Here is a 12410-nt window from a genome sequence, read left to right as displayed (position 1 = left end):
GGCAGTGTTAGTTCTATAATATTGTAACAGTGAGGGTTCTTTGGTTCCAAGTAGTAGAAACCAGCTGCAGCAGACATGAATTTATAGCTACGGAGTCACTCATATAATCAAAGACTCACAATGGGAAAGGACAGGACTCAGACACCCTTAGGGATTTAGAAAGGAAGAACTAATTGGCAATTTCATCACTTTCTACTGAAGGGATAAAGCCATTTTGGTTTTTTCTGTCGCTTCCAAGATTTGCAGCCCTGGGCAAGAGAGGTAAATTGGCCTGGCTCTGGTCATGAGCCACTCCTTGTTTTGGGCAGGACAGGCCCCCTGATTGACAGTCCCACCCGTGCTGCACAGAACGGCAGAGGAGTAGTTCTCCAAAGGGAAGAAGGAAAAGGGAATGTTGGGAAGACAACAGACTCTGGAAAGAAGACAACAGACTACGGGAAGATCACTCTAGAAAGTGATTGTATCTTATTAAAAAAATACCTCTGGTGTCATTGGGAGGATGAATTAGAAGGAATCTGGATTAATTTGGATTGATATATGTCAGGTTCTGAAATAGACCTATAGGTTGTGTAAATGACATCAACATGCAAAAGTGCTTGGAGCTCTTCAGTGGAAAGGCTATATGTGATTCATTGAGCAAATAATTATTTAGTGTCTGCCATGTGCCAGGAACTGTTAAGGCAGTAAACATAACAAGGTCTCTGCCTTCAAGGACCTTACCATTTTATTGGGGGAGACAAAATAAACAAATAAATAGGCAATGTGTTGGATGGTGATAAATACTTGAAGAAAAATAAAGGAGAGTACGGTTAGTGTCTGTGGTGGGAAGAAGGGTGCTATTTAATAAAGGGTTGTCAGAAGAGACTTCTGATAAGATGACAGTATTTAAAAGAATGGAGATTTGTTTTTCTGTTTCAAAACCTCAAAAATGCAAGCTGTGATGATAACTTTAAGAAAAATATATCTTCATAGCCTAGGATGTGGCATTGGATATGGTTATTTGCATCGAATACCTACACGCCCATTTGAAGAAGGAAAGAAAATTTCTCTTCCAGGACAGATGACTGGTACACCTATTACTCCTCTTAAAGATGGATTTATGGAGGTAAGATAACTTTACTGCCTGATTATACCATAACTTTCCACCCAGATGAATAGATGTGTGGGGTGGTAGCACTTATTTGAGACTGGGCAGATGATGAGTTAAATATTGACATGTTGGATTTGAAGTTCCTGTAGGATATCCAAATGAATATTTTCTGGTTCTAGATTTCAGGAAAGAGGGCGAGGCTAGAGATACAGATTTGGGAATCAGCAGAGAGAGGGTAATTTAATCCAATGATCAAAATGAATAAAAATCATCAAGGGACTGGGCCTGGGTGGGTCAGAGGACCGAGGCCAGAATCTTGAACATCCCTAGTGTTTAAATGGATGGGCAGAGAAAGGGCATTCAGCAAAGGAAGCTCAGGAGAAGGCCAAAGGGAGAGAACAGAGCTTCAGGAAAGGGGGCATAGGCAACTATGTGAGGTACTGCAGAGAAGTCAGGTGAGAGAAGGAGTGAAAAAACATGTCCTGGGCTAGAGCAACTTAAGGCTTGATGGGATGCAGATACCAACTTACAGGAGATAGAGGGTGAGTGGTGAGTGATAAGGTGATGATAACTGCTGCTTCCTATTTCAAGAAACTTGACTGGGAAAGCAAAGAGAACTAGGGGTGTGGGAAGTATTGCAGGATCAAAGTGAGGCTTTTTAAGGAATAAGAGGTATTTCTGCAGGCTTATAGGCTTTTAAAATGTTTCCTGTGCAGGCCTTACAGGACAGTTAACTCTTATGCATGACTAAATAAAAACCAAACATTCAAAAAGAAAATGCTACAGTTGTAAAGAAAGGGCTGCTGCCACTGTCATTTTATGGTGCATGGTTGGGCCATCCCCAGTTCTAGAGGAAGTGAAGGGGAGCTATGGGGAAGTGTAACCTCTCCTCACCCCCATCCACCATTGGCTCATAACTAGAACCAGTGTTGTTGTATGTTCAGACTCCTGCTATCATATCTGCTGTCCCAATCAGTGCTCTCTGCCCCAGATGAGGCGCTATGGGCAGTCTGAGAAGACCAGAGGGTGAAATGGCAGCTAGGGAGAAGGGCCAGAATACAAGTTATGTTGGAATGTGCCAGAGGGCACTGGAGCTGGCATAAGTTGGAGGATTCAGAGGTGAAATCACCCATCCACCCATCTGTAAAGTCCATATAGATTCATTCCCACCCCCACCCCATGCTCCCAGAAGGTAGAGATCTGGCTGCCACATTCATTCATTGATGAGGACTCATGAGGTTAGACATCTTAAGAAATTTTTAAGGAATCTATCATGGTATTAAGACTTCAGCTGACTTCTTCCATGAGCAGTGAAAATTAAAAACACAAAACTGGCTGAGAATTCAAAGAAGAAGAAAGCAGTGGTGCTTTAAGGGTTGAGTATAATCTTTTTTGGCTGGCTAGGAAGGAGGAGAGAGAATCTCTTCCTGGTGTCGAAGTGGCTATAACAGTGTGTATGATGGGCTAGATGCCATGTGTTAAAAGACTGGAAGTGACAGGAGGGGGAGATGTTTACAGTGCGTGGTCCTTGGCACGTATGAAAATTAGGAAGGAGTGTCTGAAAGCCAAAGTGCCAGATGAAAACTTTTGACAGTTAATACATGATCGAAAAAGGTATCTGTAGGACCGGTGAGAGCCAATATTTATATTTTCTTTTAAGTAAATTTGAGTAATTTTCCTTTTTTCTTTCTTTTTTTTGGAAGGTCCAGCTGTCCTCAGTTAATCCCCCGTCTTTGTCATCACCAGGAACTACAGAAATTGAACAGAGTCTGTCTGGACTTTCTATTAGCTCAACTCCACCAGCTGTCAGTAATGTTCTCAGTACAGGTGTGCAGAAAAATAGATTCTGTTTGCAGTCTACTTTGTTTTACACGATACTGTTTTCTGTCCCAAGCTGTAGAATTTTAAAAGTTGATGCCAGTGTACTTTGAAAACTGTAAACGTGCTCTGCATTGACAGGCCCTGTCTGAAAGCTGGTACTGAATCATCACAGGCATTTGAACCTCTTTTCAGACAAGTTTAGATCTTGGGCTTATCTTGTTGTAGAGTCAGGATTCTACCTTTAATTTCTATTTAATAGCCCTATTTACTCAACAAATGTTTGCATATCCCCTAAGTAGTAGACACTGGGGATACAAAAGTGAGCAGTTTACCATTCCTTTCCTAGGGACTCAGTCTTGCTCAGGGGACATAGGCCTATCTCCTCTTTTTCTGTACTCCTTGTTCTACCTAATATACTCCTTTTTTGTTTGTTTTGGTTTTTTTCAACAGCTTTCTGGAGATGTGATTCACATAGCATTGAATTTACCCATTTAAAATATACAATTTAGTGGGTTTTGCAACCATCACCTCAATCAATTTAGAACATTTCATTACCCGCCAAAAACACCTTGTACCCCGTCACTCCCTGTTTTCCCCCAATCCCACAGGCCTAGGCAATTACTAATCTACTTTCTCTTTCTAATCTAGACATTTCATATAATATGTGTGGTCTTCTGTGACCTTCCTCTCTGGCTTCTTTCCCTTAGAATAGTGTTATCCAGGTTCATTCATGTCATAGCATATATTAATATTTCATCTTTTTTATGGCTAAATAATGTTCCATTGCATGGATATGCCACATTTTGTTTATCCATTCATCGGTTGAAGGACATTTGGATTGTTTCTACTTTTTGGCTATTATGAATAATGCTGCTATGAACATTTGTGTACAAGTTTTTGCATGGACATATGTTTTCATTTTTCTTGGTTATATACCCAGAAATTAGAATTGCTTGGTCACATGATACAGTTCTTAACTTGGTATGTTGATAGAGTTTATTTTTCCCTTTCCTTTATTTATTTATTTATTTATTTTTAACATCTTTATTGGAGTATAATTGCTTTACAAGTGGTGTGTTAGTTTCTGTTTTATAACAAAGTGAATCAGCTATACATATACATACATCCCCGTATCTCCCCCGTCTTGCGTCTCCCTCCCACCCTCCCTATCCCACTAGCTATCTGTTTTACATTTGGTAGTGTATATATGTCCATGCCACTCTCTCACTTTGCCCCGTGTCCTCAAGTCCATTCTCTACATCTGCATCTTTATTCCTGTCCTGCCCCCAGATTCTTCAGAACCATTTTTTTTATTCCATCTATATGTGTTAGCATACAGTATTTGTTTTTCTCTTTCTGACTTATTTCACTCTGTATGACAGATTCTAAGTCCATCCACCTCACTACAAATAACTCAATTTCATTTCTTTTTATGGCTGAGTAATATTCCATTGTATATACGTGCCACATCTTCTTTATCCATTCATCTGTCAGTGGACACTTAGGTTGCTTCCATGTCCTGGCTATTGTAAATAGTGCTGCAATGCACATTGTGGTACATGACTCTTTCTGAATTATCCTTTCCTTTTTTAAAATCTCCTGTTTCCTGGTTTTCTTTCTTTATACCAAGAGTATATTATATACTCAACTAATACTGAGTAAGTGGATGAAATACTGTGACATGGTTTAGTTTTATTTCATTAATAGCCTTTTATTGTTGAGCTCTTTTTTTAATATTTATATCCCAAATTTGATCATATTCTACTTTGTTCTCGAATGGATTTAAAACAGCCCATCAAGATGCAGTCAACAGTATGATCCCTGGAGCTTGTCCCCTAGGTTCAAATCTCAGATCTTTTCAGAGTCTTTGTTTTATTTCCCAAAGATACGTATGAAATTTAAATTTTTTATTTTTTACAATTAAAAACTTGAAACATATTCAAAATTAGATGACTATTAATAAAGATTCATTTGCGTAACAAGTAGAACAACCAGCCCCCACCGCCCAGCGTCGCCAGTTATCAGTATGATAACGTACCTCCCTACCCCCTGCTCTTTGCTGGGTTTTTTTCCCAGCTTTATTGAGGTATAATTTGCATACCATAAAATTAACTCACTGCAAGTATAGAATTCATGATTTTTAGTAAATTTATGGAGTTGTGCAGTCATCACCACAGTCCAGTTTTAGAGTATTTCTTGGATGACATTAAATATTAATGTCATCAGTATCAAGTCATGGATACATTTGGAAGAGATTCTAAAGTTTATTTCATTCAAGCAGTGTTTGAGTTCTTTTTATGATGTTAAGATTTTTTTCCTATATCCCATCAGATGTAAGAAATGGTTTTTTAGTTTATTCCTGGATAGACTTCCCAAGACAGCAATCCAATCTGTGTCTGATAACTCTCACCTGGCTTTACAGTGAGTGTTCCAGTGCAAAGTGTTCTGGCTTTAGGAGATAGCTGACATCTCTCTTCAAGTTCCAGTTTCTTTTGAGAGGCATTTTAAATCTTCCCTAATTACATTACAGTTATACTTATATTGTCATATATGCACATGCACTGAGATCCCTGGTCTTATTACACTGTAGAGAAATGGTTTCTTGAGTATTAAAAGACAGAGACATAAATAAAGCAGAAATTGCTCAAAGGAGACTGAAAGAAATCAGCATTTTCACTTTGAGTAAATAAATTTAAAAACACTCAGATGTTCTAGCATTATAACATGTGAGAACCCACTTTTTGTTAGGCATTTATTTTTCTGTCTTTGCTTTAATTATATTGCTGCAAAGTAGCCCAAACAGTAACTGTAGAAACATTAAAGTATGTGCTTTAAAAAAACACCTCTGTGGATTTGAAAATTTTGGATTAAGAAATTTTCAGAAAATGAATATATCATTTTGAAATGACATTAATCGATGTGATCCTCTCACACTTCCTGTCTCCCTTTCTTTTTCTGCCCCTTATCAGAATGTAAATTTCCAGAAGGTAGTGATTTCTATTTTCTTTATGCTGTAAAGTTCCTCAGTGCCTAGAACAATGTCTGACATATAGTAGGTGCCCCCCCACCCAAACTTTAAAGACTGAACACACCAACCAACCGTCCAGCCCTTTTGAGAATCTGATAAAACAAAGAACCCTCTCCTATTTTTTCATGGCTCCAATTTCTGCAAAAAAGTAAACACATGACTAACTAAATTTTAAAAGCTATCTGAAAATGGTTGCTTCATACTTTCAGGCACAATTCATTCTTGTTACCATATTTAAGCAGATCTCTGTAAGACAAAATCTAGAATCCATGTGCAGTATTACTATTGTTTGGACATCAGCGAAACCTCCCACATGAGTAGGTGGTAAACATTAATAGGTAATCTTCATTAGGTGGTATCGTAAGAGTTACTTGAATGTAAAGAACATGACCACTTCAAGCTAACAGCAGTAAAAGTGGGAATGTACTAGACTTCAGAGGAGTGTCACAGAACCTAAGGTCAAAAGGAAATGAAGATTCAGGAAACCAGGTCATTCTCCCCATCTCTGGAGGTCCACATGCTCTTCTGTCTCTTTCAGGCCATCTACATCATTCTCTTTCACAGACCAGAATTCACTGTTTCATGGGGCATATAGCCCCCCAGCAGCCCCAGGTGTACGTGGCCTTTGAGGTCAGGAGCCCAATAGAAACTGATTAGGATCCTTGTATCCCATTTCCAAAACAGTTTTCTAATCCAGCCCCGCTTAGGTCAGGAGTAAAACTCTTACCCGGTTTTACTTAGCTGCGGAGGGCTTGCAGAGCCCCCCGCCCTCTTGGCTCACGGTCTGCTAACAGCCATTGCGAAGGGCCAAGGGCAGAGCAGGTGGATGAGCTGTGGCAGTGATGCAGCTAGAGACCAACTGACTAAAGTCACACTGAGTGAAGACCTGACCATGGCAGGAGGGAAGGGACGGAAGACTGTCCGAGATAGTCTGCTCACTCCTTATCAACTGAAATTTTTAAAAGGTTGTGCATTTATTTTAGGTGTACCAACAGTACCATTATTGCCACCACAAGTAAACCAGTCCCTCACTTCTGTGCCGCCAATGAACCCAGCTACTACATTACCAGGTAAGTAGCAGGAGACATATATGTAATAACAATAGCTTTACTGATATTTTGCATCTTAGAAAACAATGAAAAAAATTTCTACCTATGCGGTGACTATTTATGTCTTTTACTCTCATTCTGTCTCTGCTGTAACTTTGTGTTAAGTGAGACCAAGTGGCAATCAACTGCTGTCACCAGCTAGTCAGCTGCTGAGCCTTGGGCTCCTTAACCCCAGCCAACCATCCTCCCTGCCCCCAGTGCAGCCTGAGGCAGGAATAAGGAGTATATAGACTGTCCGTCCTTCAGCACAGGGCTTTCTGGTTGTTGTTTAGTGAATAAGACATTGTGTCCTGGAGGAGAGCACTCCTTACTTGAGTCTTCAGTAGCTCTAATGTTAGGTTAGATTTTTGTTTATTTCACTTACTGTTCCCAGTGAAGACCAAGTCCCTTTATCCAGCAGATAACGATCAGATATTATTTCAGTGATCAAATATATACTTGCATTGTGAGAGCCTTTAATTGTATGGCTAAAGATGTCATTACACAGACATATTAAGCCATTAACCAAATGTGTGCACACAGCAAGTGTGGTAAAATGTTAACATTAGAGAAGTTAGAGTGAAAGATATACATGGGGATTCTTCATATAAATTAGCAACTGTAAGTCTGAAATTAAAAAGGAAAAAGAAAAAAAAAAGCCTGAGAGACTGTAAACCTCAACCATCAAAGAAAATCAGTTCCATGTTTGCTGAGATAAATCAGCCCCTTCTCCAAGACATAGGCCAGCATCATTCTTGCTTTTGGGTTCAGAAGTGTGTGTTTGTTTTAACCCTTACCCACTTAGCCTTCTAATCACTTAGGTATAGAAGGATGCTTCACTTGGGAGAGATTTTATTGTTACTGTTGTTATGATATAAAACTGCCCCGCGGTAAGTGGACTTCTGGTATTCTCACTTTGAAGTGGGTAGTATTTTTTTCAATATGCAAGGATTGGATGGTTTATCTTTTGTTCTCTGCCTTCTTTTCAGGTCTGATGCCTTTACCAGCAGGACTACCAAACCTCCCTGCCCTCCCCAATCTCAACCTCCCTGCCCCGCACGTCGTGCCAGGTGTCAGCTTACCGGAACTCATGAACCCGGGTATGTTGCCCATCTTGCCTTCCTAGGACTCTGTCTAATAAAAAGCTTTATCCAGGAAAGGCAGTCCTCTATTTCAGTCTTTTCCTGGCAAGGGCAGATCAGTTTAACAAATTTCAGCTGCTTCAAATAAAAATCAATCTTTTTTATTTAAAAAGCTTGAAAAAGAAGAGGAGGAGGAATGTCTTTGTGCTGCTCCCCTGCCTGGCTGCCTCTCCTCCCCCTTTCTCCTCTCCTGCACCTGACAGCTCAAGCACCACAAAGGCCAGCTGTAGAAATAAAGAGCAGTGGCGTGGCCTTGCTGGGCTGAGTTGGATGGGAGGTGTGCGCAGTTCACTCAGTGGGGGCAGATGAACTCCCTGTGATTCTCCTCATGTTTTGGGCAGCTGCCACCCGCGGAGTAGTGACACCTGTTTTGTGTGGCTGAGGCTAGCTGGGCTTGCTACTTGATAAATATTCTTCGTTATTAACAAATTTTTTATAACAAAAACTGTGAGAGATTTTAGCTACAAATAGTTAAGTTCACAGATATTCAGAGTGTTTACACTCGTATTCTGTGCACTGATGAAAGTGAAGCAGCAGAATGTCCCCACAAGTCTGCTCTTCTGGTTAATGATTGCCCAGATTATCTTTAGCTTTGAGATGGCCACAAGTCAGGTCTGACTTTTAATTGCTAATCTCAGGAATTTGGCCCATCAGTGATGTCAACGAGTGATCTTATTATACAGTGGCATTGTCACATTTCTAACGGCCCCTGTTGTAACACTCATCATCTACGTGTATTCGTTACCCATCCTCATTAACCCATTTGCTTTTCAGTGCAATGGGTTAAAAAACAAATGAAGTCAATAAGTTCAAACTAATGTTTACTGTCTCAGTGCTCCCTTTGTCTTTTCTTTTGTGCCCTGTATTCTTGGCTTCTGGCTCTGCCCTTTCCCCAGATTGACAGACTCTAAGAGTATTAAGGGTTTCACCAGTCCCCAGGTTGCCCCAAACCTGTTTTACAGCCTGCTTTTCCTTTGTTTCTTAAAGAAGTAATACTCTTTCCCTTCATCTGCATTTTAAAATCATTACAGTAAACCCGCCAAGTGTACTATAAATAGTTATACTATAAATATAGTTATAAAGGCTGAGTACTTCTGGTGAGGCTAATGCCAGGGGCTACACAGCAGGCCCTTCCCTTGCGAAACCTTCACAGGAGGCCTGGCCCCTGTGTCTCCTCTTCCTCTTGTCTGTCCAGAGGGCAGCTTAAATCCACCTGCAGCTTGCCCCCGAGAGTGGAGTCCTCCTGCTGGGCACTCGGTGTAGCTGCATCGCAGGCTGGGTGGGCTCCTGTCCATCCTGGCTGGGAGAATCATTTCCTCCCTGAGCTCTGGGCTGAGTCACATGAGGGAACCTTTCCTCCTGGCCAGCTGGTCCTGCAGTGAATATTTAACTCTGTCCTGGCCTCCAACTGAGGATAATCAGAAGTTGTGATTTGTATTGTCTCTCCTCAGCTTCTGTTTCCTTAACGAAATGCAAATTAATAGTCGTGTGATGCTGACTGCTGCTCTTCTAGTGCTGGGAGGATGTGTGATCTATGCCGTTTTTGTCCTAGGTTTGCCACCTCTTCCTTCCCTGCCTCCCCAAAACTTACCTGGCATTGCACCTCTCCCCATGCCATCCGAGTTCCTCCCGTCATTTCCTTTGGTTCCAGAGGTCTCTTCCACGGCAGCCTCCACAGAGCTGCTGTCCTCTCTCCCACCCACCGGCAGCCCACCCTCCGACCCTGTCCCGACCACTGCAAGGGCAGATGCTGCGTCCACGCTCACCGTGGGTGTGACGCCCCCCACTCCCAAGGCCCCGGCCGCTGTTGAGGACAGAGTCGGCGAATCCATCCCAGCCAGCAAGAAGCCTGTCTCTGCGGTTACGGATGCAGATGCCTCTGAGTCACCTTAGCTTTGGACCGGCCTTCGGAATTGGCGTGGTGCGCTTATTTCACCACAGGAGTGTGTCTGGAAACGCAAACTACCGTTAATTTCATACTAGTTTGTACCCTATCTGTAAGCATCTTGTAAATAATTCTGAGGGGAAAACTAAGCAAGAGGACGTGGGTTTGTATCCTGCCAAGTGGGGGTGGGGCTCATGGGCCGGGGAGGGAAATGTCAGGAAGTGCTTGTATTTTAAAACAACCAAAAAGAATTGTAAGGGTGGCTTGCTGCCAGGTTTCCACTGCCATTCTTGAGGGCGTGCGTCCTTGGGAAAGGTGGCGACAGGGTGTCCACTAGGCTCCCTGTCCTCCTGCTGCCCCTTCTGTAAGAAAATGAAATACTTCACGCCTAATACCCACATGCGGCATTTCTTGTATTTTGTAAATCATTTGCGAGAATGCAGACCACCTCAGTAAACCGTGAAAGGAAAAGATACTTTACTTTTTGGTCTCTGTGAGTCACATCTCTATTAAGGTTTACACGAAAATTCCAATGAAAGATGTTGTTAAAGTTACACTATGTGCACTATTAATTGAACATCTTTTTATTCAGCCTTTACACAGGTCTTTGTTTTGAGCTCTCAAAAGTACTCAGACAACATTTTGTAACTGCTGCCGTTGTTATACGTCCACCAAAAAATGGCATTTAAAAAGAAATAAAGATGATGTTCCACAGTTTTAAACCAGAAGGTGGCACTTTGTAGCTACTTATAATATTATAGCTATACTGGGAAGCATAGATACAGCAATAAATTACAGTAGTTTTGCTTTTCTTCTTGTGGTACATTTAAATTACAACTCCTGATTGCCATGGTGCATTCGTTCCTCTCCAGTGCATCACACTGCGTTCATGTAATTTTTCATGTCTGATGTTTGCTGTCTCCTGAATTTTCTAAGAGATGGTAAGTTATGTGGAATTGATTTATTGAATGAAATTAAATGCATATTATATCTCTTTTTTAAATAAGATGAAAGATTGATCGGTTATTGACTTGGCACTAGCATGAACGTTGCCAGGGGAGCAGCGCGTGGAACTGGTCTGTGATCACTAGCTGGGAACTACAGTTATCAGCGCCCACCCAGTGCCAGCCAGTTTTTAGGATAGGTCCATTTCTGGAGCCAGGTTCATACTTAAAGCTAAACGATAAAAGAAGGCTCCACCTCTAATCATAGCTCCTTCTGTTTGCATTATAAATATTTCTAGAATATTTCTCGCAGTTAACAATCCTGTTTTTTGAAATGGAGCTTATAACAGGTAAGGAAAATATTCACAAGCATACTTAAATGTTACAACTTTTTACTTTCCAGGGTAGGAAAAGTTGAGCAAGTTGTTATTACTTTCTAAAAGATGTTCATATTTTAAAAAAATGTTAAGGAGATACTTCATGGAAAGCAAGTAAGTAATTTTTAAGCTTTCAAGACAGTTTCTTTAACAGTAGTTTTTCCAGTGCAGTGATTCTTAACTCTTGTGAGGTCACAGTTCGCATCTGAGGATGACAGCAGCCCTGATATCTTCCCAGTAAAATGTCTATAAGCATATAAAAAATGCTAAGCTCTGGGGAGAGAGAGGGATTCTTAGTACTCACTTGGAAGATGGGCACACACTTGGCCTAGATTGGCTCATTGGATCTTGCTGAGGTGGAAAACACTTTAGATATTCTCTGCTTCCTTCAGAAAAACCAGTTTCGGTGTTTATAGACAGTAGCATATCCTTTACCAGTGGCCAGAAACACGGATGTAAAAGATAGTGTCCCTACCAGTGGACCACTCACTGTGGCCTTGTAGAGGGGACAGCTCGGGTGGTCAGTGCTCAGGGCACTCGAGGATAGCGCTCTAACCATGGAGATGTGCCCCGCAGTGAGGATGGCAGTCAGAATTAGCTTCGAACCCCTGGGTCACTCAGTGTGCCTACGTTCACGTGAGAGGCACGAGGCAGTGACAGGGAGGGCGCTGGTCTGAATAGGCCCAGTTATCAGAACAATTCTCAAAATAACAGTGGTTTAAACAAGCAAGTTTATTTTCTCTCCCGTGTTCAGAGTTGGAGGTGGTCTGGCTGAGGCAGGACCAGCCCTTGGCAATGTCAGAGACCACAGCTCCTGCCTTGTAGTTCTGCCTGGTGTGGTTTCCATTGCCAAAGTCGTCACATGGGCCCAGATGGCAGCCAGAGGCCCCGCCATGCCCTCCTCGTTCCAGCCAGAAGAGAAGGGCCAGCCCCCCTCTTTGGGGGACATTTCAGAGAAGTTTCACGCAGCACCTTGGCTTACATTCTTCTGGCCAGTGTGAAGTTATATGGCCACTTCTAGCTGAACGGGAGGCT

The 12410-nt window shown here is 41.7% G+C and overlaps 1 protein-coding gene across 3 annotated transcripts in view; it reads left to right on the top strand.

Moving 5' to 3' along the window:
* GORASP2 (golgi reassembly stacking protein 2) overlaps window positions 1-11836 on the top strand; it is a 30394-nt gene extending 18558 nt beyond the window's left edge. For 2 of the 3 annotated variants that reach the window (XM_060016604.2, XM_060016606.1), the window contains exons 6-10: window positions 973-1105; window positions 2794-2917; window positions 6923-7009; window positions 8017-8127; window positions 9722-11835. In XM_060016604.2, the coding sequence (XP_059872587.1) occupies window positions 973-1105; window positions 2794-2917; window positions 6923-7009; window positions 8017-8127; window positions 9722-10062 (796 nt within the window). In that variant the 3' untranslated portion in view covers window positions 10063-11835. Of the gene's footprint in view, window positions 1-972; window positions 1106-2793; window positions 2918-6922; window positions 7010-8016; window positions 8128-9721 lie in introns of all 3 variants that reach the window. The other variant, XM_060016605.2, reaches the window with a different exon arrangement.
* The last annotated feature ends 574 nt before the right edge of the window (window positions 11837-12410 follow it).

The sequence above is a fragment of the Delphinus delphis genome, chromosome 7 (genome assembly GCF_949987515.2).
Source record: "Delphinus delphis chromosome 7, mDelDel1.2, whole genome shotgun sequence".
Lineage (NCBI taxonomy): Eukaryota > Metazoa > Chordata > Mammalia > Artiodactyla > Delphinidae > Delphinus > Delphinus delphis.
The sequence above is the reverse complement of the archived record's forward strand: the minus strand, read 5'-3'. Positions and strand labels throughout refer to the sequence as shown.